Source organism: Podospora pseudopauciseta (assembly GCF_035222475.1).
Source record: "Podospora pseudopauciseta strain CBS 411.78 chromosome 7 map unlocalized CBS411.78m_7, whole genome shotgun sequence".
NCBI lineage: Eukaryota > Fungi > Ascomycota > Sordariomycetes > Sordariales > Podosporaceae > Podospora > Podospora pseudopauciseta.
The window spans coordinates 498,319-522,397 of NW_026946667.1; the positions used below are offsets into that span (position 1 = coordinate 498,319).

Consider the following 24,079-nt stretch of genomic DNA (forward strand, 5'->3'; position numbering starts at 1 on the left):
CATAGGATTCGTTGATAAAAAAGAAATAGAAACGAAAAAGGGCTAAAAACATACAACACCAGGGATTCCCCAGTGGTCACCCACCTGGGTACTGGTCTGGCCCTTGGCAGGTTATCGAGCGGAGAACGGACGGGATCCCGAGTTTTCTGCCAGGTATGGTCGTATGTGATAGTTGTAGTTGATTTTGGAGCTTATGTAGCAAACAATGACTAATCATGGCATATATGCGCGCTTTGGACTTAAGGTGTATTGGCGGCAGGGCAAGTAACACACACAGCTCCTGCTCTCGTGTGAAGTGTTGGAAATACTTATCATGTCCGCTTATATCTTTGAGGAACTGTTGTTGACTACCTGTTATCTACTTTGAAAGGCTTTCTCACCAAGGTATCCTTCACTGCCATCCGTCTGTGTGTTTATCTTGCTTTTTCTTTTCTTCTGGTGATTTCAGCAGTACCTGCCTCTTGCCAAACGTCAAGGTTTCTGTAGGCAGGTATACTACCTAACTTGACCTCGCTACCTCCTTCTGCTGTGACCTGTGGGAATGTCTACTCAGGTGCAGTGCAAGTAAACAAGCATAAAGCACCCGGACAAACCCACTAAATTTGTTGACAGTCCATGTCTCACCTTTTCTGTCTCCCCCCCCCCCGGGTTCCGTAATTTTCCAGATGTTTCTCATGTGTCAAATGTCTCCGATTTTCTTTATTCTCCGGTCCGGTGTCTGTGTGTTTGTTCTGTTGTATCCGGGTCCGAGACCCTTTATGCATCATGCCGAATTCCAGAGGTACCCAACTTAGGATTGTGGGAGCACATTCACAGGACACAACAGTCAACTCTGCTTATACCACCTAGCAATTGACGGGAGGCAGTTTGATTGCGTTGGTACTGTTGTGACATATACTGAGGGACAATCCCCTCGTAAATATATTAGGTTGAGAGGGAAACATTTGTCTCACTTTGTTTTGTTTCGTCTAACAACCGAGAGTCAATGACGTACAATAATCAGCTGTCTGCGGCCGCCCCAAGGGTTCTGAGATGCCCTGCATCATCCCTCATCTGGACTTTCACATTTCATCTGATTCAAGCCGACGAAGCCGTGTGATTCAAGTGAAATCTGTATTTGGTATAAAGACTAAAAATCATGGCACAGTTGTAACAAAAAACAAAAAAGTAACCCTAGTACCAGGATCCAGATTCATACAAAGAACCTTAAACTAAGTAAACCAGATATCATTGAACACAAAAAGAAATACCCGTCAATTAATTGCTCATGCTAGCAAACCCCTCATTCCCAGATCCCTCCAAATTTCCAAAGCGATCTTGTTGCTGTGTTCTGTCCAGCACCTGTCCATTATTGAAACCTGCCAGCATTGAACCCCCCTCCCCTCCCCACCGCCCAAACCCCAAAAGCATTAATGTTGTTACAGAAGGCTCCATCCATGTACACCGTAAATCGCTTTGACTGATTTAAAAATTGGCCAAGAGGGCGGCACCACCAAAGAGGGCACCCATGGCGACAGCGGCCGTCTGTTGAGGGCCGGCGTTGGTGGCAGAGCTGGAGGCAGACCCGGCAGCCTCGGTGGCGGAGCTGACACGGGAAGCGACGGTGGAGGTGTAGCCGGCCAGCTCCGAGGTGAGGGAATCTCTGTCGGCGCCGGTGGCAGTGGCGATGGCAGAGCTGAAGCTGGAGAGCACAGAGTCGGCGCTGGTGCTGATGGAGTTGAGCTCTGACTCGGCAGAGGTGCTCACCGACTCAAGGGCAGAGCTGACGACGGAGGAGACAGAGGCCGCGCTGGAAGCAATGGACGAGATAGCGGCGGTGTCTGTGGGGTCGATGCTGGTGGTGTCGACAACGGTGGTGGTGTCTTGGGCCTAATGCCAGGTGTGTTAGCACTGCGTACATGATGCATAGGAGACGCGTGGTCAGGCACATACAGCAACAAGGGCAGCAAAGCCGGCGAGGATAGGAGCGAAACGCATGTTGGCGGTTGTGAAGGGTTGGTGATCAAAGTGTTGGTTAGGCTTTTTGCGAGGTAAAGCGACAAAAGACAGCAACTCGACAGAATGAGGGATAGCAGGATGAGGCAGACGGGTGAATTGTGGGATGGAAAGTCCTAGTGAGGTCAGATGCTCAGAGGACCTACTTATATGTGTCTCTCGCATGACCCGAGACGTACGCGGCGTACCGTACATGCATCTCGATCGGCCGCCAGCCAGCTGCAGGTCCCTTTGTCATAGAGTTTGGGTTTGACCGAGCCTTTACCGATCAACCTTGGGATGGAATGCGTGTGGGCTCGGTAACCCAGCAACCCGCCGCTACGTCTGTGGTGCGGCGATCCAGACCAGACACTGTCTTGGCCATTGGCACATGCAGGGCGCATCACTGTGCGCAATGGGGCGCTAGGGATACGCAAGCCCCGTGGCCGGACGGGCGTCCACCAGGTCCGTCGTGGGTAGCCCGTTGTACCGAATATCCACCGTTGCTCTGCCGTGCGACCAAGGCGATGGGACGGGATAGCTTGGACTGCCCTTGAGTAATGTCATCATTGCGGGGAGCTTTCGGTTTCAAGGTCCGTCACCGGCCGTCTTTTCTTGTCCTGTCGTGGCTACGGGATGTGTGTCTCCCTGTCGGAGAATCCGCATCATGGCGCTGTGGGCAATCCTAGCTTGGAAATGCGGGTGATGCTGAGATGGAAGATTCTCCTGAAATCTTGGTTCGGTAGTGCAGAGGTGCGGGTGATGTTCCCAGATTTCCCTGCTTTGTCGTCGTCGGCTCCGTCTTTGCTCCACCCATCCCCGGCAGCCTCAGCCGTGCCGCCCAGGAGGCAGGGGTCCCAACTTTATTTTGACCCCTCATCCATCTCCACACCAGCTCGTCAACGTTTCCACCTTTGCCGTCAATTCCGTTCACTTCATCCATGATGTCACCGCGATGGTATCAAAGTTGGGGAGATATTAGTTCATATTTTTCTTCTTGAGAATTCGATCTGCTCTGCAGCCATCCAGCTCGCGTATGGCAACGCCTCAACAAAGTGGAAACGCAGGCAAGGGGTCATCGCACAGTCCATTGTGAGCCAATGAGTTGGAAAATTCCGGCTAGCTGCTGGCTATGTAAGTGTAGTGTAGCATAGACGCATGGCGGTGTTGCCTGTGCGGTCCGAGCTATTCATCAAGCTCAGACTTCTCGGTATGGCGAAATGCCCTTCTTGAGTTCTTGAACAATCTCTGCCGCGGATTCCGGGCTGCTGGTCACAAAGTCGTACCTCTTGCTCTCGGTAGACTTGTACACCACGAGCTAGCGGTCAAAAGGGTTAGTTGGTGGCTCGCCAAACACAGGAACTCCACACCTGGCCTCGTCACATACCTTGAAATTGGTCGGGTGCTTGCGTGAAACCTTGCAGCCCACCACATTGCTGAAGTGGATGGATGTCATCTTGGAATCGAGATCCCCGCTCTTGGTGCCAGAGGCTGGCATGATGTGGACATGCTCACTGTCAATGGCAAACAGCTTCTCTGACAGCAACCGCATCGGCTGCTTCCGCCAAACTGTGTACTTTCTGACCTGGGTGCTGAGTCCAAGTTCATCCTGCTTCAGGACCTCCTTTGCCAATGGATGGGTACCCAAAAGCTTGGATTTCTTCGCCTTGGTCCAGCTGGAGTTATCAGAAAACAGAACCGGCCTAGGTGACGAGCTGCTTGGCGAACCCGTCATGGTGAGCGGCCCGTCTGTGGCAAAGCGCCGACGGTACAGATCTAATTCTGTGATATTGCCCAACGAAGCGACCGTTCGGTCAAGCATCACCACGGTGCCGGTATTCGGAACCTTCAACACATGATTGGCCTTGTCTAGCTGGCGTTTTCTACACGCTGTGTCCAGAACTTCGGCTAACCACGTTTCGGTGCTGACGTCGAGTGTGAGCATCTGCCCTGGGGCAGCATCTGACGAGTGAATGTGAATGCGAAGGAGCCTCTTCTCACCGCGGGACGCAGGTGCGGTAGGCTGGGTAGATTGAGGCACATCGGCGAACATGGTGCCTGCCTTGTATCCCGTGTTGAGGACGGGGTTCTCTCTAGGCGGCGCGGGAGCACCCAAGACGGCCTCGGGTCGGGGCGTGCCCTTGGGAGTAAGGTCCTTGTCCTCGTCTTCGCCGCCGGCTTCATGCTCGAACTGCGGTGTCACCCGCTGGTTCTCTTCAAATTCATCCTGTGAAGCTTGCGACAAAGCAAAAATGTCGTAGACTTTGGAAGCTGAACGGGCTCTTCCGGCCCTGTTGTTCGCTGTTGTGAATGAGGTGAGCTGCTTTTTGCGCTCCAAGGGTGGGAAGTCATCATCGACTTCGCCATCTTCCTCAACCATTCGTAAAGTCCACCAGTTCACATTGAGCTTGTCGCTGGGAAGTGGTGGCTCCAGCTTTTCTTCGTTATATCGCCACAAGCTCAAACCAATTAGGTCGGCAACCGTTACGGCTCGGTCGCCGCCTTCTCCCTCATGAACCGTCCGCCGAATAAGAACCTCGAATGGTTTTGAGGGCTGCTTCGAAAATGGGGCATAGATGCGCAGCATGATGGGATTCGGGTCTCCCTGACCAGAAAGCGAGGCAAATCCATCGAACGGCAGGGTTGGCTTCGTCTTCTTGGCTTTCAGAGCTGCGGATAACAAACTCTTCGGCTGGATCATGCTGATGGGCCGAATTGTGCTCAACGGACGGGGTGGTGGTAGATCGCCCACCGGTAAGTGTAGAGGCAAGGGCATTGCCGACTTCCGTATCGTCATCCTTCGCGTGAACTCCCTGGGTGGTGTGCCCACAACCTGCTCCCGAAGTGAAGCGTTCATAGGGTTCTTCACAGCCTCCAAAATGGATGCTGAGTCGATGCTCTCAATGAAAGCCGAAGACATATCCGAGGCATCAGAATCGGACTCCGCCTCTTCCTCGAGAAGTTCACTTCCCTGTCTCTTGATGCCCTCGGTGGGCTCGGTGAGCTTGACCGACAGCTTGGCGGCTCTAGCTGCCGCTTGTCGGGCGGCTTCCCTGTGCCTGTGATAACCTGATGACTCAAATTCATTCTCCGAAGAGACCTCACTACTCGTCACCGTGTCGCGTCTAGCCCGTTCTTTGACAGTTTCGAGAGCGGACTGCGAGCCTCTCCTTGGGACAGGGCGAGCAGGTGAAACGGTGGTCATCTGCCGTAGGTTGGATGATTGCAGAGGAGAGGAACCTGATCGGTTGCGCACAGGCATCTTCGCAAATTTTATCTGCTGAGCAGCACGTTGATCAGGCTCATCGTCGCTTTCATCGCTAAGATCGCTGCTGTCATCTTCCTCCATTTGCTCACGCCGGCGCCGCCGTTTCGTCGCTAGACTTGGCCCAAGTGTCTCCGGAACACCACCTGGAAACAAGCCATTTTCTTCGCCCTCATCTTCCAGCGTTAGTCCAGCCGCCTTGGGGGCCTGGAAATACTCGGAAGCAATGGCCGTTGGAATCGGAGGCGAATGAGTCCTCTTGATGAGAGCGGGATTTGGGCGCCATCCTGCCGATTTGAAAGGTGCTGAATTGAGGAAGTTCTCGTTCAAAGTGAAAAGACGCTCGCCAACTCCATCAGCGATATCGTTCAAGTAGCTGGTTCGGAGTTGGTACAAGACCAAACTGAGAGTATGTCAGCTTAATTTGCAGGTAGAAACCTTTTGTATGAGGTACACACTCTTCGACTTGAATGACAGACATGGTGGTTGTGAGAAGGTCGTGGCAGGCGAGGCAGTGTTAAGTTTCACTCTCCAGGAGTGACTTTGATGATTTCAGGTCGGCAGCGAAGATTGATATACGCCAAGGTAGCAAGATAGATTAAAATATGAAGATATCCAGCGTGGTGGGGGAGGGGAGCAATGCAGGAAGCTGGCCGATTGGTGAAAGACGGTGAAACAAGCAGGTGATTAGGAGGTTCGCCCCGCAAAAGGTAGTGAATAGAGAACCCGTCAAGATCAGATGAACACCCAAAATGAAACCGTATTCTCTAATCGCCGAGTATACTGCCAGAGCAACCGGTGACGATAAGAAGTCGAAGTGAGAAGTGACTGAGCAGTTGTCAGTTGGATGATGCTTGGTGAGGTGTATGGCCCGCTCACCCCCCAGGGTCCCAGATGCTTGGCGCATTTGTCACGGCGACAGAGAGCCCCACCGAAGCCGAACTGGGATAATTGTGGTTTCTCAGTGATAGCGGACCGAGGTGCCGGAGGGCTTGCTTCATAACAAGTTTATATAAGGTAGCTTTGCAAGAGTTTAATTACATACAAACATTTCGGCAGGAGATAAACCGCTGAGGAGGATACTTTGATTGATTGTCAGTCAAGAGAAACAACCGAGTCGTCGTTGCACTGTGGGTGGAGCTTGAGCAAGGCTTATCGATAAGGTAGCCGCGCCTCTGACGGTCGCAGAAGCAATCAACTGTTTGCCTCCTACAAACCCAAACCCCAAATTTCAATCATCGTCATCGGCGCGCAAACGACATCATTTGATCAATATGGGCTTGGTGGACTACTCAGACTCGGATTCCGATGCCGAACTTCCACAACCACAGGCACAGAAACCAGCGTCTGTCCCGGCAGCCAGCGCCGCAAACAATAAGAAGCCATTTCAGAAACTTGTCGGAGGCTCAGGCAAGATCGTTGTCAACTTACCGACCACGAGCGCGGCAGGCAAGACAGCCGACAATGACGAGCCACCCGCGAAACGCGCCAAAACGACGACCGGCGGAAGTCGATTCGGCAATTTTGGCTCTTTCTTACCACCACCGAAGAAGACAACTGCCATCGCTGCATCATCCGATTCCTCTGCGAGGCAGCCAGGCTCAGCGCCGGCACCAAGGGTGAACTTGAGGACAGGCACGGAACCAGCTTTTGTAAGAGGAGGAGACGACGGCTATGGCGATAGCTCATCGACATCAGGAAACGGTGGCCTCAACCTCCCAGCTCCCAAAAAGAGCTCTGGCCCATCAATACCCGAGGGTCAGAAACCAGAATCGGAGGTCAAGCTGGTGGGGAAGCCGCTCATGTTCAAGCCGCTTTCAGTTGCGAGGAAGAAGACTGGACTGAACGCCAAAAAGAAGACGACACCAACAGCGACAGTAGCGAAGACTGAGGTTCCAGCGCGAGTGTCGACACCGACAGAAGCAGTGATCACAGACCCGCCAGTACCCCCGAGTCCGCAAAAGAAACATGTCTCCCTGTTCTCTGTCGACGACGACGAAGATGCTCCTCCACCTGTCCCCACGGCCACAACAACCACGGGCGCCTACGAGCCTTTCTTCACAGTCCCAGAACCCTCTCCTACCTTACAACACGCACATGATGTCACAGCGCCTTACCCTGTAGAAACAACCCAACCTTCAAACCCGGTACCGGACGCGTTTGCCGGCCTTTCCAAGGCAGCCCGCCGTGAGCTTTTTGGTCGCTCGGACCAAGTACCGACCAACATGATAAACTTCAACATGGAAGCCGAATACAACTCCAACGAAGCCCTCAGACAGTCGGGTGAGCAGCAGGTTTACAATCCGATCAGATCGATTGCTCCAGGCAAGCACAGCTTGAGACAGGTGGTCAACATGGCCCAGAACAACCAGAGTGCCCTGGAGGATAGCTTTGCCAAAGGCAAGCAGAACAAAAGTGACGCTGCAGGGAGATATGGATGGAAGTGATGCGGGGCAAGGGTGTCTCTGGCAGAGTCAATATTGTATACGGCATAGTTGTGGCCGACGAGCATTTGACAAGTCAAAGATTCGTCGAACCAACGAAACAATTACCATACCTCAATCGCTATTCTCCAATGACCTTGAAACATCTATACGATGCATGCTTTGGCGAAGTGGTCGGGTCGACATGCAGGGAAGGGGTTGCCGATGCAATGCAAGAACGTTGTTCAATTCAAGGATGATTGCATGCTCACTGTTCTGTTTTGGGTTATTTGCAGAAACAATTCTCCTCGACATCTGTTGTGTAACTGTTTCTGACGTTATGGAAAGGCGAGATGAGCTAGGGGATGTCAGCAAGATGGTTTTGAGGAAATGCCCGGAGTGCCTCGTTGCCGTTCTTTTTACAGAAGAGATGAGAGAGGGAATATTCTACGATTGGGTCTCGATTTCTCGAGCCAACAGTGACTGCTGCATGTGCAGATGGATGTCTGCTTGCATAGGGGAGGTTGGATAAGAAGCTTGGACTGGACGCTAAAATATCTCTTGGGTCCCATCTCCCCGCATAAGGGGTGGGGTCACCGAAATAGACGCCAGCCAATCCCGGGGTTGGGCGTCTAATGCTGTCCAACGACATGCTTGGCTATTTTTGCACCCTGGGAGCGAAGAGGGTGTTAACCGCCCGACAGGGACCTTTGTTGTGGTGTTATCACATCATAATACCCTTGCTGCAGTAGGCGGATAGAGGACGTTGTTAGTGCTGATGCAGGCACTACTATGGAAGCCCTTAACTGGGCAGGATCACTTCTCACTTGTCGATTCATCACCACCATCACCATCACGCTGCATCTGACCCTCTTCTATCGTGGAAAGTTCCATCCCGTCGGGAAACCCTACAGCCGGAACCGTAAACAATGAAACACGGTATAGCTCATCTCTCATATGGTCGTCGTTTCGTTTCATGTTTCTTGTGATGACTTTATTTTAGTTGATAATCACGGGTAGCCGCCGTGGACTGTCTTTTTTTATTTTTCTTGCCGTCTCTTCTCACCTCGCTCCTTTGGTTGCCCATCTCCTGTGCTGGAATAAGGCTGCGTTTGCTTACTTCCCATGCCGCATCTATTAATCGATCGGTATCAGATCTGAGGTGCTGTGAGAAATCCTGTTGACACTTTATTCTCCAATATATTCCTGAGGATCCTCTTCATTGAGCTGCTTCTCAGGATTCAACCTCGTCAGCCACCAAGCTTTGAAGGAACAAGAGCCCGATCGACAGACCGTCTTGCACCACACGCACATATGCAGACAAGCACACCATGGCGCCTATCATGAGGAATCGGATCTCATCGCCTCTCGAGGCTGGCCCATCCATCGCCGACAGCCTACCGGTCTACGTCAACGAGGCCTTGGATTATGCGTCGAAGAGACTGGCTAAGAAGGGGGCCAACATTACACTGCTTGTTGTTCGCCGCGACTACCAACTGCCGACATCCACCATTGTTACCTCTCCGACCTTTACGCCAGGCTCGCACGTCCTCAACACAGCAGCATTGCGGCCTACCCTGCCTCCTGTCTCGAGATTGGAAGCCCTCAAGCAGTTCGTCAAGCTCAACAACAGCACAACGAGTGACGGAAGTGTACGAGAGAGGATTGTCCATATTCATTTGGATCGGTTCAGTGATGGCACCGTATCACCTGCCTTCAGCGAGGCTTCTGCCATTTCCAGCTCCACCTACTCCTCGGTCGACTCGACCTTTACCAGCACCAGCACCAGCAGCAATCGGTTCCGATGGCCAGGTAGTCCATCTCATTATGGCGGCAGCAGCGTGCCCATGACACCTGCCACGCCTTTCACCGTGATGTCAGACAACAGTGTTGAGCATTCCAGTGTTGCACACCAGACCGGCATGAGGTTCATCCATGCTGAACCTTTGAGCCCCAAAGATGAGAGACTTTTGTCTCAGACAATTGAGAAGACATCCAAGAAGTTCAAGCTGGGGTATGTAGATCCTCAAGGTATCTTCGCCCGCAATCGCTAACCACCAGATCAGATCCGAATGGCTCTCCCGACCAGTCTCAGCCTCTTCCCTCTCCCTCCCTCCAGATCTCATCCGCCTCTCGCTCTCACAAAACCAGCCCCTCTTCACCTCATCCCACCTCAATCTCCTCTCACTCGACTCCCTCTACACCTTCCGCACAGCCTTCCAAGCCTACGCCCGCACCCGCTCCTCCTACCGTCTGGAAGACGCCGTCGACGAGCTCCGCCGCCTCTACCTCTCCAACGGCCGGCGTCCTCTACTCAAGAGCATCCTCCTCAACTCTTACCGATGGCTCGACCCCATCTGCGACCACTCCCTAAGCCAGGTCTGCCGCATGTACGAGCGTGCCTACGGCAGCAACGTCATCAGAGACGACACCAAAGATGCCAGCGGCGCAGCATGGCCATTAGTAGCCGAAGACAAAGAAATTCTTTTCACGCTCAACTCCCCGACCGACTCGGAAACCGAAGACGATGATGATCTTGACGATGACGAAAAGTTTGACCTCAAGGCGATAGAAGCATGGTACCGCACCACCTCCATCCATCATCATCACCACCAACCACCACCACCACCACCACCACCACCACCACCACCAAGAGAACGAGAAAGGACAGTCCTCAGAATCGACCCCCTCCGCTCTCACCCTTCCAATTCCCCGCATGATATCCTTTTGCCATCTCCCGTCCGTCCAGCTCCTGTCCCTATCCCGGAAGAAAGGAGGACAACAACACCTAAACTTTTCCCCGCCCCACCAGGGAGAAACCCAGCGTTGTTGCAGTTGAAACTGCAAACCACCTTTGAGAAACGTCTCCCTTTGCCCCCAAGAGAGGAGGAAACTCACTCCCCCATCTCAGAACAAAAAGAAGAAAAAGAAGAAGAAGAAGAAGAAGAAGAAGAAGAGCACACCGCCCGTCCCCAAAGCGCGGTTAGATCGTTCCCTCCTCCTACCATTTTGACTACTGCCAAACCGGAGAACGGCTCCGCTCCCCCATCAGCCCAGTGGTCAAAAACCAGTTTTTCCCTCAACGAGATCATGCTCTCACCCGACGGATCAGGGTCAGGGTCAGGTGGGGTAGGTGATAACGAACCAGAAGAAAGGGAAAGAGTCGGACCTCTAACACCAAACGGCTACGACGACATCAGCCCCATCACCAGAGGAGAGTGGGGGTTTTTGTTCCCTGTCGTGGCGGAGAGGCAGAGGATGGTCAGGGTCGAGACTTGTACTTAGGTGATAAACAACCGGGTTGGAGAGATGATTCAGTTTTTATATACATATATATATATTCACACCTACTTATTTACCCGCCCCGCCTGTCCGTATGACAGACAACAAAACATCATGCATTCTCCAACAGCACAAGGTGAATGAATTTGGAGCTTATACATACCCACCCACCCGTCGTTTTCAATCTACACCACCAACCACCGCAAAACAACAGGGCAGTAAGCGGTACAGCTCAAGATATCTCTCGCAAAACCTCCTCAATCTCTTAATCTATGGAAGTTAGGTATTCTGACCCCGAGTATCAGGAAAGACCCAAACCTAGAAAAAACCCCCTCTTAAACCCCAACCAACCCCCGTGTGATTCTTTGCTCTTTCCTGGTCTGGGTGGGTGGGTGTTTCTTCCCGCCGCCCCCCAAAATGCCCTTCAGTCACCACCAACCCTGAAATAATAAACCCATTGTTTGAATACCAAAAACAAAACCTCGCTGAGCCTTTCAAACCAAAAGGTCTAGGAGAGAAAAGAGAATACATTGACAGAACCAACGCCCCCACCAACCCAGAACCCAAAACCCAAAGACAGACCATAAGAAAAAGAGAACCGAGTTCATTCCCAATACTCACCCCCTAGATGAGATGCCAGATTTAATAACAAAACCCTCTTCCCCCCTTTCACCCCCCATCATGTGCAAGGCGTGAGCTCTTCTCCCTTAAAAAACGCCATCGCTTTCACCAAACAAAAACAAATTCTCGCAAGGAGCGCTGAATTCAAGTTGAGAGATCTTATTGATCATGTCCTTTCGTTTGGCCTCTCCTACGAGAGGAAAAAATGGCGTCTTTTCGCTGACGACGACTCTTCATCAAAAGAAGCCGCAAGGGAGAAAAAAAAAAGAAATAATTACAATAAAAAGGTAAATCAATCCATCATAGAGAAAGGGGGGGGGCCTCAGTTCGATGGTCGAGTTTCAACCCGGCGTGGGTCAGCGTGCGAATCCATCCATCTTCACTGCAAGTCCACATCCTGCAGTGCGGCGTTTGCTGCAAAGACGCCAAAGCTGTCGAGCTGCCCAGAGCAGATCGATGAGTTCTCCCAGTCTGCAAATAAGGCTTGGTCATCAGCCAGCCGTGTTGCTGGAGGCGATGCTGGATGAGTCACTGTAGTACATACCCGAGCCGTCTTCCTCAAGCTCCTCGACGACTGTAAGTCTCGTCACCGAGTCCAAGATCACTGCGCTGGCTGTTAGCGTCTGATAAATTAAACAGGTCTCAGGCATCTCGATGCTCACCCGTGCTAAGCTCGGTGAACTCTTGGCCCTGCTTGTCTTCAGCCGGGTTTTCGAGGTCGAAGTACTTCCTGCACTTGGTGATCACTCGCTGTAAGCTTGCGACAACATGCTGGGAGACATCGGCATTTCGGATAACATAGTTGTCGCGTAGGTAGTAGAGACACTGCAGACCAAGTGCCCTGGCAGTCTGGTTCATCCTTTCAGCCATACCCATGCCCTCATCTTCGTCCGAATCCTCCTCGGATATGATGTTCTCGGCTTGCACAGTATAGGTGCGGTGAGTGAAAAGCCTCTCTTGCAAGAACTGCTCGACTTCTGCCCCGACAGCCGGTTCATAATAGCCAAGCAAGCTGGGGGCCCATTCCACCAAGTTCTCAAGACCGATCAGATGGATATCTTCCTCGTTCTCTCCCGAACACTCTCTCGGACCATCAAATGCTATCCGCTGAAAATCCAAAAACGCCTTGCCCTCTGCAGTCTGCAGGCTTTTACATTCCTGGGTCACATGGCGGATCAAGTCGTTGACCATGCCGAATCCGCTGGCGTACCGAAGAAAGATCTGACCAGCCACCTTGAGATAGGGTGCGGATAGTGTGCCATGCGAAGTGCTGCCACTGATCCCCTGACGCAACGTCCTATAGATTGCTTCCTCCATCTGCAGACTCTGCTTCATCAGATTTGTGAGAATCGAGTGGGTGGCCTTTTCGTTCTGTCCAATCAGGATAAGTCGATCCACAAAGATATTGCATCCGTACTTGGGCCACTCCATCCACAGGACTTTGGCTTCGGCGTTGGTCATGGTGAGCATCGAGCCCGAGTCAGCTTGTTGACGAGCATAACGGGTCCTATCGTGGGGCTCCGTTATCGGCACTCGTGCGAGCACGTAGTCCAGCAGAGCGAGGATGGCTTCGTAGGACGGCGCTCGAGTCTGTTGTCTCCGAGAGACTGCCCCGGCCATCCTGTAAATCTGTGGTGGCAAGTCGCCGAGGCCAGGATCGGCTGCTATAATCCACAATAGTGACTCGAGGTGGCCGTGTCCAACGAAGCCCGCGAGTTCTTTAGGACCAAGTTGCACGAAAGCCAACATGAAACCGAACACTTCAGGCCATGATCGAAGGTTGGTGTGGAAGTGAAGCCAGAGCTGGTTGATCAACGTCAGGATTGTCTCAATGTCCGTAGATCCGCCCTCGTCGGATGCGTCATCTTCGCCAACCTCTGTTCCTGGCCCATAATAGAACGAAGGTATTTGCTCCTTGACAGTCTGAATGGTTCGGAGCACTAGGTTGCCAACGCCTTGGCGAACATCAGGATCGACATTTCTCTGGAGCATCACCCTAAAAGTCTCCGGAGTCTCGTCAAAGTACTTGATGAGAAGGTGAGAGCAGCCCCCGCAGCTCTGAACCAGGTTTTGGATGCGGGCAGCAAGTTCAGAGAAGTGAGGAGTGTCCTTGACGCGGGACGCAACCTGATCCAAGTGCCCAATCGCCATCCACAGAGCCGTGGTCTCCAGGCTATGGCCATCGCTACACAGCGGCTGGATCGTCCTGAGGCGTATCAGGGCCGAGATCACAAACTGGATTTGGTATGGGTCAAACAAGCAATGCCTCCGGAGCAATAACGTGTTTTGCTCATGGATGGACCCCTCCAAGCGGTCTGGCACCGGCACGCGAAGTGGCACCGAAAGCTTGGCTTGCTGAAGGTACTTTTGCTGACTTGCTGCCAGAGATGATGCTCGCTCGTAGAACAGCATGTAAGCGCTGTATTGCTTGTCGTACTGAACGCCGTTGGACTGATACTGTACCGAATAATCCGGACCCCCGAAACAGGCATGTTCCAAGTTCGCTGGGTTCCAGGCCGTCACTACATCGTCGTTGAATTCGATCCAAGTCGGCTGCTCGCTGCTGCTTGGGCGCTCGCGGGTATACGAGTAGTAGTGGCCCGATTCTGCTGTTCCAGAGTGAACCAAGACACCCACGAGCTCAAAGACGTCCTCGAGTCCCTCGCCCTCGGCCGAGGGGTTGCTGAGGTGATCAATCGTGTAGGGTCTCATATCGATCTTGTCCGGAAACTCAAAGTGCTGATTGATCTTGTTTCGTTGCATGGAGCGCAGGTTGAAGTCAAAGCGCTTCAAGTGGAAGATGAGGCTGTCTGGTATGTCTTTTAGGCAGGCCCTCTTTACGGCGTTGACATGACGGTCACAGGTTGAGCACTTGTACTTGTTGTCTCCTTCCATGACCTCACCCTTGACATAGGCCTCCAGGCTCTTAGCCAAAGAGTTGTTGCCTTTCACGTCGCATTGGATTGCCGAAAAGGGTTCCAGTCGTTCAGAGATGTGGGGACACTCTGTAGACCGGACTTGCTGCACAAGTTGGCCACCGTAAAACGAGCGGAACCGGGTCTTGTCCTCTGGTGTAGAGAACTGTCCTTCCCAGCGATCAAACAACAGGTTGTAGAACTCGTCCACATCCATTTGAACGCCAACATCAATCTGACTATCCTCATATGTCTTGATGCTGGCCACGCACTCCTCGGGGTTGCAGGAGCGCGCGATGCTATCCTGCATTTGCGCAAAGACTTTCTGCGTCTGGACAAGAAGAGCCTGTGCGTAGCGAGGATCCCTAACTTTAGCGCCCAGCATAAACCTTCGAAATTCGTGGTTCATGAACAGCTGTGTAAACAACGAATTGAAATAGCAGGTGTTTGAGAGATTTCGGAGGCCCTGGTAACCACAAGGTGCCCGTATAGCCTTTTCCCTCTCGAACTGCTGGGGTAATTCGTAGTGATATAAGTCTTCATCGCTACGGGGATGAAGAAGAACTAAATCATGCATGGCATCGAGAATCCCTTGTAGATCGCCTGGATGGGCATCAAGTGTTGCTAATATGATGCTCATCAGGTTTGCTCGGGTGTGGGGTGTAAGAATCGGCGGTCCAGACACATAGTCTCGTATCTCGTCCATAGAATTGAAGAGGTGTTTCCAAAACAGATCCAGCCCCATCTCCGGCTCTGCTGGGAGGAGTTCCCTTCGCTGCGCGCCCGTGTAGCTGTTGATCAGGGCGTCCACCAGCCGAACAAGAAGACTGGCCACCTGATCGGTGACGTGGGGCTTGGTCACATCCTCGGTGGTGTCATATGCGGCCAACAGGTTAAACCACTGACGCGACAGCTTTCCAACCTCGAGGAGCTCTGGCTGTGCGCTCCTCACTGCTCTGAAGAGGTCCAGACATAAGTTGAGCACCTCAATTGACCGATTCCTGACTGCAGGTTCTACAAGCCCGCATACCAGTGGCCAGAACAGCTTCCTGAAAGCCGTAGCTCTGGTGCGGGCAGGATGACCCTCGAATGAGTCCTCCATCCCACACTTTTGTCGGATGAGCGCGGCAGTTTTCTTGCTGACCGGCGAGCAAGGTTCATGAAGTAACATTCTCTCGATCAGAGGGGGAACTTCTGGTTTGGCGCAGAACGCAGCCATAAAGGCTTCGCTCAAACAACAAGCCTCAAGAATGCTCTGGAAGCATCTCCTCACATGAGCGGGCGGACACCCCGAGACCGCAGCGGCCAGATTTGTCAAGAGTCGTAATAGCAAGGCCTCGTCGAGGTACTGAGATGCTTCCTCTGGTAGCTCCGGTTCGGTTGAAAGAGACACAAACATGTCCAAAAGAGCCGTTTCCAACTCGGTCCGCAGCTCGTGGCTCGGGCACTGGGATGCCACATCATGTGAGATTGCGGGAACAACCAGCGACATGACCCGGGTCAGTGAGTCTGCATACATGCGAAGTGACTCGTGCGTATTCTCGCAACCTGCATCGAATTTCGCCGCGTTCAGACGTTTACGACGGTCAGACAGGTACTCTCGAAGTGCGTACACGGCATAGAGCGACTTGAAGGATTGGCCCACGGGGAACAGATCTTGATAAGAAAGCGAAAGCGTGTCGATGGCCTTGAGTATGCCTTCGTCAGCAGGTAGCTTTACCAAGAAGACGTAGATCTACACGGTCGTGTTGGTTAGCAGTTATTCCATCGAGTTGGGTGACCGGCTCTTACCTCACGAGCCAACTTCTCCTCCAGAGACAAGTATCCCCAAAGCTCTTCAAAGTGCCCGAGGATTTCGACATCTACCGCAGATGCACCTGGTCGGGCTCTTGCCGACACAACTGTCTCGGAATCCTTCTTGACCAGGATGAGGCCGTTGTGAATCTGGAGATCTTCGAGAGACTTGCAGATCTGGTCTTCTGTGGGTACAAAGGGAGCTCCGCGGTAGTACATTCTGTAATTGTTGAACCCTGTTACTTGGCGGATACTAGCCAGAAGGGACGCTGTCGTGTTGAGCTTGCCAATGCTAAGTGGCTGAACGGGAGTCTGGGTGGTTTCGTCGAATGACTGGTACTTGAGCTCGGCCGACTCGCCCTCCACGTCTCGCGGCGGGTCTAGAATCAGAGATTGCAAATCCGGGGCACAGAAGGCAGGCTTTTCCTGATGAAGCCGATGAAACTCTCGCAGAACGCTCAGGGAACGCACAAAAATCAGGTCTTGCTCCTGCACCTCCTGATACGAGGGCATGACATCCATGGCATCGACATCATCACTAGCGATGCTGCTCTCTGCAAATGACTTGAGTCTTGAGGCAGCCCCTGACAGCTGCCGCAGACACCGCCGGACAAGGCCCAGGTGCACCTTCCTGGCACGGTAATAAGAAAATGTTAGGATGGACTTGCTCTCGATGTAGACATCCCGAACAAGTGTGCGGATTGCATGTTTGGCGACGGTGCTGTTGGGTAACGCGGTCAGAACTATGTGCCACAAAAGTTCGATTCCCGCATGATCAACACTCTCTTCATCATCGAGCACAATGCTCCCGGGGTCATTGACCAGAGGCAACACTTTGGCACGAACGAAGTCGAGAGTGCCCTGGCAAAAGAACTCGGGCTCCAGGGTCGGAAGATAATCGGTGAAGCAGGTTGACGTGAACCGATTCTCAATTTGAGTCTGCTCCGATGCACTCAAGAGAAGCTCCCATGCGACATCCCTGTCTTGTTGACAGGATGCCCCAGGCCCCACCAGGAGCTGCCATAGCTTGAGTCCCAGTTCTTTCGTTACGAGTCCGTTCTTGTGCCTGATGAGGGCTCCAAGAAGCTCTCTCCGCGGCAGGTTGTGGGCTCCACTGAGGACGGCGGGGAATCCTGCGGCATGAGCTGCCGGAATAGCAGCTTCAAGCTCCCCCACCAAGAGCCTCGGAAGGTCATTCTCCTGGGCCAGCAATATGAAATTTTGTTGAATTTGATTCCGTGCCATAAGATGCAGCACCCATAAGCTTCCGATGGCTGACCAGGTTGGATGGGCAATATCATTCAAGCAGTCCATGACGATGGCCCGCCGAATATCGATCGTGGGGCCGTGTCCGTGTGTTAAAAGCTCACGAAACTTCTTTATAGCAGCCTCCTGCAGGAGGGGATGAGCCACTGGCGAGTGCGGGCCAAAACAGGATGATTCCTTGATTAGTCGCGTACACAGCTCGTAGGGAGGTGGGTCTGGAATCGTGCGGTGCTCGCGGGTCTTCTCCATGAGCTGCTGAAGAATACCCAGCAACAGCAGCCGCATCGGTTCTGTAAAGGAATCGGCAGGGACTGTGTTGAGCTTCTCGCAGAGATGTAGCAACACGTCGTACGGTAACAGGTGCGTGTACCGAGTAGACATGAGAATCAAGGCATCTGATATCCGGGTGTCTTGTGTGGTCGTGACAGTGTGCCACCAGGTGTCCGTATGCTCGTTGCTGTAAGTGCGTGATACCACGAGGAAGCCGATGATGTTATGACTTTCGGCTGCAATCTCTGGGTGGCATGTTGGCCCTAGTAGGTACTTAACCAAGCCAGTTTGAAGGAGGTACTCCCCGTAAAAACGCATCGTTGTCATGTTTGGCGTCTCTCCTTGCTCGTGATATTTCTTGTACATGCCGATCAAGTCGTTGCACATGTGATGGGCAGCCATGACGCGGAGTTGCATTTGGCCGGATTTGATAAGCCTGACAAAGATATTGAACTTCCAGAGGTGCGCTATGGCTTCAGGCAGGTGCGAGGTGGCAAGCATCGGGTGTGTTCGTCGGAAATTGGCAATGATCTCGTGAGGAACAACATCTTCGACGTGAAGAGCAATCTGATAGATCTCTGTGAGAGCCGCGAGGAGAGTGGCAGCATTTTCGGGCGAGAAGTGATTCGGTCCCTTGTCCACAAAGGTGGACAGAGATGTTGACATGTGAAGAAAGAAGTGGTAGCCGCGAGCAATGAGGGCTCTGGCACGATGAGCCGCCTGCGGGCTATCGTGACTGTGCACGAAGAAACAGCGGCCCAGGACGGCCGTGGCGAGCGAGCTCAGATTGGTGACATGATCCGCAAGCTTCGGGTATTGGGGGATGAGCTCTACCTCCGCCTTGGCCAGGTTCAACACATGGGTGAGAGTGCCGCCCGGTGTTGTGTTGTAGCTCTGGAAGCAGCCAATGACCTGCTGCAGTTCGGTGTAAAACTCATCCTCGGCGCGCTGATAATTCTCTTGTCCTCTTTTCCGTACCAGTGCTGCAAGGGCGGATACGTAGGCTGGTGTGATGGGCTCACGGAGCCGAATTCCTTGCTCGTCCGCCACGATCTTCTCGAAGTCATAAGCATCCTTCTTGACGAAGAAGGCGGTCAACTTGGCGAACCACTTGTAGAACTGAAAGATTTCGGCTCGAAATTCCTTTTGCGGCGGGTAAACACGGCCTACCATGACGCAGACAATGTCAGGCAAGTTCAGCCACAGATCCAGATGTTGAAGGAACGATATCACAAATCTCTTGTGCGAGGAGTTCTCTGCAAAGACCAAATAGTCTTCAATGAACTCCTGGAGCTTTTGGGCTATTTGGATGTCTGGCAATGGTGTTTAGTACTTGACTTGAAGCCAACTGCTGTGCTTGGTAAGACTTACGATTTGCAAAGTAGTTCGTGGCTTTGGTCACCGCATCTAGCCACGAATCATGGTCTTCGCGACAAGGGAAATTCAAAGTGGGATCTTGGTATGAATCGACGCCGATGGGGTCTTGCTCGTTTCCATCCAGAATGGCGATAGACCCGCCATCCTCAAAATCATCGTCCTCATCTGGTGGTATCGCTATCACCTCAACTGGCGGACTGCTGTGTCCCGACGCCGACGACACCGGGGTATCCTGCGCAGCATCCTCCTGGGCCATGTCAAGCTCCGAATCCTCAATGCTCAGCTTGACGACATTGGTGGGCGAGGCAGGGGTGGCTGCCCTGAAGGATGGTGATAACGGGGAGTCTGGAGAAGCTCCGGGTAGACGCGAAGGAGTCCTCACGTTGATTGTGACGTGCCTAGATGTCAATGCTGAAGGAGGCTCGGCATCGAGGTCGAGGGGCTTCTGCTCGGGGGTGGTAGGTATTGTGGAAATGGTAGGGTCAGAGTCGACCTTCATGGCCGAGTCACTCTTCAGAGCAGCTGCCGGGACCTCACCGGCAGCAGGCGAGGGCGGAGACGATATTATCGTATCTACCGACCGGCTTCGGGAAACACTGTTGAGAGAGGTACGGCGACGTTTCCGTGACGAGATATCGCTGTCGTCGAAGGGATTGGGGCGGGTCGAGCAGGGCTCAGAAGAGACGGCACGATCTCGCGAGTCTTCTGGTTGCAGAGCTCCAGCCATCTGGCTTGTGCAAAGTAAATACCTGGTAAAGCTGCTGCTTGGGCTCCACTACGGAGGGAGCTGCGCTCGAGGAGACCCGGCGGCAGCTGTTCAGGGCTTGACGTGTTAGCATGTGGTGGTTTGCTAGGTGGGGGCGGGCGGATTGCTCTATGTGTGCTATATGTGGTGGTGTTGGTGGTGGTGGGTGCACGGGCAATTAGGGAGCAGAAGAAAAAGAAAACCAGAGCTTCCAAAGAGCGGAAGCTCTGAGATGGCTTTGGTGGCGGTAAGCGAACGTGAGCAGGCCAGGGCAGATATGCCTTGAGCCAAGCAGAACCTTGTCTGAAGCTCAAACAATTCAGCAAAAAAGGGCTTGTTTGTCTGGCTTTCACGGCCAACTTAACCGCGTTGCAGAAAAGCGTGCCGATTTTTTTGGTGGTGCTGGAAGGTAGGTGTGGGGGAGGGGGGGTTGAGCTTTGGGGGAGGTCTGATGTAAGTGGTAAACGGGACCTGGACTGTGAAGCGACAAGCGAGCGGGAGACCCTCGGTGGAGAGCTGGCTAGGCTACAGGGCTAGCGCCGAACAGGCAGACAGGCGGGCTGGGACTGACGGAGCAGCAGAGCACCTAGCCAGCATGGAAAACTGAGCGCAAAGACAAGACGGGACTCACCTTGATTCCAGTCAGGACCTGACGAATGATGATGATGGATGGCCGGAGTACATGTGTGAGGGAGAGAGAGCTATGGCCAGATGAACGGGAGCTGATCGGATGCTGTACTGGACAATCTGGACGATGCCGATGCTCGATGGATGAGGGATGGCGAGACTGGCCCGTGGGTACTCTTCCAGTCTTTCTTTTGCAAGAGTGAATCGAAGTTATCGGATGTGGGGCAGCGAACCTACACTAAGCGGACCTGGGGGACAAGGCGGGGCAGAGTGGGGCAGACCTCTGTATTTAGTGACGGCTTCGAGAAAGACGCAGCCTTCTTTTTTCAGCTGTTCTTCAACTGGGATGCAGATCTATACCAGGCAGGTAAAAGAGCTTCCATGTATGATTATTGTTGAGGGTTTGAGAGCAATGGGAGGCTGCTACGAGCTGCTCTTCTCCCAGCTGGTACTTGAGAAGCTAGGTAGCTTTCCGCGCCAAATGGAAGCATCCACAGCCCCGGCACTCCAGCTGTTTGTGCGTACGTCATCAACTCCACGGTGCTGGAAGAACACCTAGCTACGGCTTTTTATCAACCATTCGTATCGAAGAGGTCAGTTATTATGCTGTGCTCGTTTATTTTCTTTTTATTTCTTTTTTTGCCTTTTTGTCTTCGAGATCTTCAGCTGCCTATCTATTAAATCATTCCGACACGCACACGCGTACCTAGATACGTAGTATCTTGTAGGGTTGCATTCTGGAAGAGAAGGCTCGGGATCTTCTTTGTCAACGGCTGTCTTTCATCTTTGTTGCCCTGCCAGTCATCCGTGCCCCATTCAAGTCCTTCTCGGATCTTGCAGACGAGGGCTCAAATGACTGCTTGACTGAGATTGACACATGCAAGAATCCGTTGAGGGAGTACCAAACCCAGCATGCAGCCCCCTCTGTGAGATGCTTCCGAGTTCAAGTGACAACCTGGAAGATATCTGCCAAGCAAATCAGCTTGAGAATTGTGGGCCGCCACCGTTCGCTGACACCTGCTGGCTCGGCCCGGCTCGTTGGAACCAAAGTTTCATTCTGTCTCCGCCGCCGCCGCCGCCAAAAAAAAAAAAGTAAACTCAATTCAGGATACGCCAAGACATCGAAATACTGTAGAGGTACCTACTGCGTAAACCGAGAAACTCTGACTCCTTTTTTTTTTCTTTTTCCCCAGTAGCTCCTTCTGCAAGATACCAGTATCAAAGCCAACCAAACAATGGAACGCAAAAGAATTGTCCACACGTTGGACACCCCATTTTCTGTCGTCGAGTGGTATGGAATGGCCCATGAGTTCTTTGTCACAACCCGACCTGTATGCTGACCGGTACCACCACAGGCCACAAATAAGTCAAGAAGACCAAGATGTGATTTTGGAGCTCCTCTGCCAGTGCGTTGTTTCTCTCGTACCCATGACTCTAGATGTCTCATTTCAAGTCTCTGACTAACCTCGCCTTCAGTTTGCTTTCGCCTCTTGGGACTCATCGAAGATTATTCGTCACGCCATCAAAAGGCATGAGAGATCGAAAACGCAAGCGTGCCCAAGATGAAGACCCTGTTCCCCCAACTCCGGAGCTTGCTGGATACGTAGACGTGGGCCTGTCTCATATCTCCAGGACTCTCCAAACCATGTCTGGCAAGGACGCGAAGCCGTACAGCGTCGTCTTCGTGGCCCGGTCTGGTCAGTCGTCCGCGTTTCACTGCCATTTTCCTCAGATGGTTGCGCTCGCTTCTCGGTCTCAGCCGCCAGAAAAGGCTGTCAGGTTGGTTGGTATCTCCAAGGCATGTGAGGACAAACTGAGCGCAGCCCTGGGCATCCCTCGAGTTTCCAGCATAGCTCTGCGAGAAGATGCTCCGCAGGCCAAAGGTCTTGTGGACTTTGTGCGAGAGCACGTCAAGCCAGTTGAGGTTGCATGGCTCAAAGAGGCCCGAGCAGGCCAATATCTCGACACCAAAATCGACGCCGTGCCTACCAAGATAGGCGTCAAGAAGAAGGCTTGATCGGCCTGTGATATTTGACGCAAGAACAAACTGCAACAAACTTGTTTTCTTTGCCTCCCAACTTATACTGGTCACTTGCAGCAAACCGAGAACAGTCATCTTGGGAGACAACATGTTGTCCTTCCACAGGCACTGTCTTGTTGGACTCTCGTCATTCATTAGGTCCGCGCTCCAGAGATAGCCTTCACCTATACTTTGGCCGGCCAGCTCGCAGGATTTGTTGCCACTACGGAAAAATAAATCAATATGGATGGCAGACCACCTACTGAGGGCCCCAACCAAGCCAAAAGTGCTGGAGCTTCTGATGCTCGACGTACCTCTGATGATCCTGACAAGCCTGACCCTGAGCTTTTGGCACTGATGAGGAACAGCGTGAGATATCTCACACTTACAGAGTCCCAGGATGACGACAACAATAGAAACCGGCCAACCGGGCACGAATCGCGCTCTCCTCCTTTACCCCCTCAACCAGAACCAACGCCCACGTCAACTGCCGCTCCTACTCCCTCCGGAACACCGGGCATCGCCAGTCTCCTTCCCCAGGTCCGCCGGTTCAAGGCGTTTATGACGCAGGAAGAAATTGACGAACACAAGACAACAGCCCCAACCCACATCGCCGACTTTCTACCACCACCCAACAATCATCCCGAAGATGATAACACTCCCAAATCACCCCATCCCACCACTCCCCCCGGGTCAGGCGGCATCAGCATCCCCGTGAGCCTCTCCTTTCGGCCAATCATTAAAAAGCTCGATGCGGTGGAGGAGCAGCAGAGCCAAGAGCCAAAGCAGGAGGCATCAACACCCGCCCCACACAAACGAAACAAGAGTCACGGCGACCACATCGACACCGCCATCCGCACCCGTCTCCCGGATTCTGCCTCTCCCAAGCCCAGGGCAAATTCCGAGGGGGTCTCCATCCCGACTCCTACACGTCCCCCTCCCCCTCCACTGGTAGAAGCACAGCTCAGGTCCTCTGTTGGCACTATGGATACGAACAAGACCCCAAAGAAGGTGGTCAGTCCTAGTTTTGGGCGTTTGATGGAGAGGGAGCTTTCTTCTGGTGGTCCAAGTCTGACTCTAGCTGGTCCATCGAGTGCAGCTCCTTCTTCAGCTGGCGCAAGAGGGGCAAGGGGTACCTTGATCAAAGATCCGTCTGGGAGGATCTTTGATATCGAGTTTATGAGGGAAAAATGGCAGAATTCCGCGGTTGCGGAGACGAAACAAGCTGCTGCTGGGGTGGAGAAGACGTTGATGGGGATCAGTGAGACATTGAAGAGCATTCGACTGGACCATGCTGATGAAAAGGACGAGAAGGCCAAGGTTCAGAAGGCTAATAAAGGCGAGGAGGAGGAGAAGAAGAAGAAGGATGATGGAGACGGTAAAGACGATGAGAAGAAATTACAAGGCCCCAAGGAGAAAGATGGTGGTGGTGATGCCACGGCATAGGAGGGGTTAGGGTTGGAATCTGGCAGACAAAAAAAAGAGCGCTGAAAATAGACT

At 52.8% G+C, this 24,079-nt stretch overlaps 8 protein-coding genes across 8 annotated transcripts; 4 read left to right on the plus strand and 4 right to left on the minus strand.

Moving 5' to 3' along the window:
- Nucleotides 1–1,094: 1,094 nt before the first annotated feature.
- QC763_701875 (uncharacterized protein) lies at nt 1,095–2,190 on the minus strand (the record flags this gene model as incomplete). Its single annotated transcript, XM_062915203.1, has 2 exons — nt 1,095–1,869; nt 1,933–2,190. 2 exons carry the CDS (start codon nt 2,188–2,190, stop codon nt 1,465–1,467), a joined length of 663 nt encoding a protein of 220 aa, XP_062761444.1. The 3' UTR covers nt 1,095–1,464.
- Nucleotides 2,191–3,172: 982 nt separating this feature from the next.
- AVO1 (Component of a membrane-bound complex containing the Tor2p kinase) lies at nt 3,173–6,325 on the minus strand (the record flags this gene model as incomplete). Its single annotated transcript, XM_062915202.1, is given in 4 exon segments — nt 3,173–3,292; nt 3,362–5,642; nt 5,698–6,064; nt 6,083–6,325. The coding sequence occupies 3 exon segments, from the start codon at nt 5,718–5,720 to the stop codon at nt 3,173–3,175; spliced, it is 2,424 nt and encodes an 807-aa protein (XP_062761445.1). The 5' UTR covers nt 5,721–6,064; nt 6,083–6,325.
- Nucleotides 6,326–6,513: 188 nt separating this feature from the next.
- Nucleotides 6,514–7,686, plus strand: QC763_701860 (uncharacterized protein; the record flags this gene model as incomplete). Its single annotated transcript, XM_062915201.1, has 1 exon — nt 6,514–7,686. One exon carries the CDS (start codon nt 6,514–6,516, stop codon nt 7,684–7,686), a length of 1,173 nt encoding a protein of 390 aa, XP_062761446.1.
- A 1,307-nt stretch (nt 7,687–8,993) lies between these two features.
- QC763_701850 (uncharacterized protein) lies at nt 8,994–10,947 on the plus strand (the record flags this gene model as incomplete). The annotated part of the gene is made up of 3 exons (XM_062915200.1): nt 8,994–9,676; nt 9,729–10,295; nt 10,317–10,947. The coding sequence occupies 3 exons, from the start codon at nt 8,994–8,996 to the stop codon at nt 10,945–10,947; spliced, it is 1,881 nt and encodes a 626-aa protein (XP_062761447.1).
- Nucleotides 10,948–11,196: 249 nt separating this feature from the next.
- QC763_701840 (uncharacterized protein) lies at nt 11,197–21,613 on the minus strand. The gene is made up of 6 exons (XM_062915199.1): nt 20,564–21,613; nt 19,182–20,010; nt 16,272–19,123; nt 12,228–16,215; nt 12,110–12,169; nt 11,197–12,036 (listed from the first exon to the last, which is right to left on the minus strand). The coding sequence occupies exons 2-6, from the start codon at nt 19,912–19,914 to the stop codon at nt 11,945–11,947; spliced, it is 7,725 nt and encodes a 2,574-aa protein (XP_062761448.1). The 5' UTR covers nt 19,915–20,010; nt 20,564–21,613; the 3' UTR covers nt 11,197–11,944.
- A 53-nt stretch (nt 21,614–21,666) lies between these two features.
- POP3 (RNase P and RNase MRP subunit) lies at nt 21,667–22,576 on the plus strand (the record flags this gene model as incomplete). Its single annotated transcript, XM_062906423.1, has 3 exons — nt 21,667–21,850; nt 21,915–21,965; nt 22,036–22,576. The coding sequence occupies exons 1-3, from the start codon at nt 21,795–21,797 to the stop codon at nt 22,574–22,576; spliced, it is 648 nt and encodes a 215-aa protein (XP_062761449.1). The 5' UTR covers nt 21,667–21,794.
- Nucleotides 21,888–23,100, minus strand: QC763_0103510 (uncharacterized protein; the record flags this gene model as incomplete). The annotated part of the gene is given in 3 exon segments (XM_062906424.1): nt 21,888–22,802; nt 22,969–23,075; nt 23,080–23,100. Coding segments are annotated over 3 exon segments (849 nt in total). The 3' UTR covers nt 21,888–22,081.
- QC763_0103520 (uncharacterized protein) lies at nt 22,823–24,025 on the plus strand (the record flags this gene model as incomplete). Its single annotated transcript, XM_062906425.1, has 1 exon — nt 22,823–24,025. One exon carries the CDS (start codon nt 22,823–22,825, stop codon nt 24,023–24,025), a length of 1,203 nt encoding a protein of 400 aa, XP_062761451.1.
- Between the last annotated feature and the right edge of the window lie 54 nt (nt 24,026–24,079).

What these genes read in the sequence shown, in the direction of transcription:
- QC763_701840 (XM_062915199.1), bottom strand. Translation starts at nt 19,914, where the DNA reads ATGGCTGGAGCTCTGCAACCAGAAGACTCGCGAGATCGTGCCGTCTCT. An exon ending in CACGAACTACTTTGCAAATC is followed by an intron (nt 19,124 to 19,181) that starts GTAAGTCTTACC and finishes CACCATTGCCAG; the next exon opens with ACATCCAAATAGCCCAAAAG. An exon ending in AGGAGAAGTTGGCTCGTGAG is followed by an intron (nt 16,216 to 16,271) that starts GTAAGAGCCGGT and finishes ACGACCGTGTAG; the next exon opens with ATCTACGTCTTCTTGGTAAA.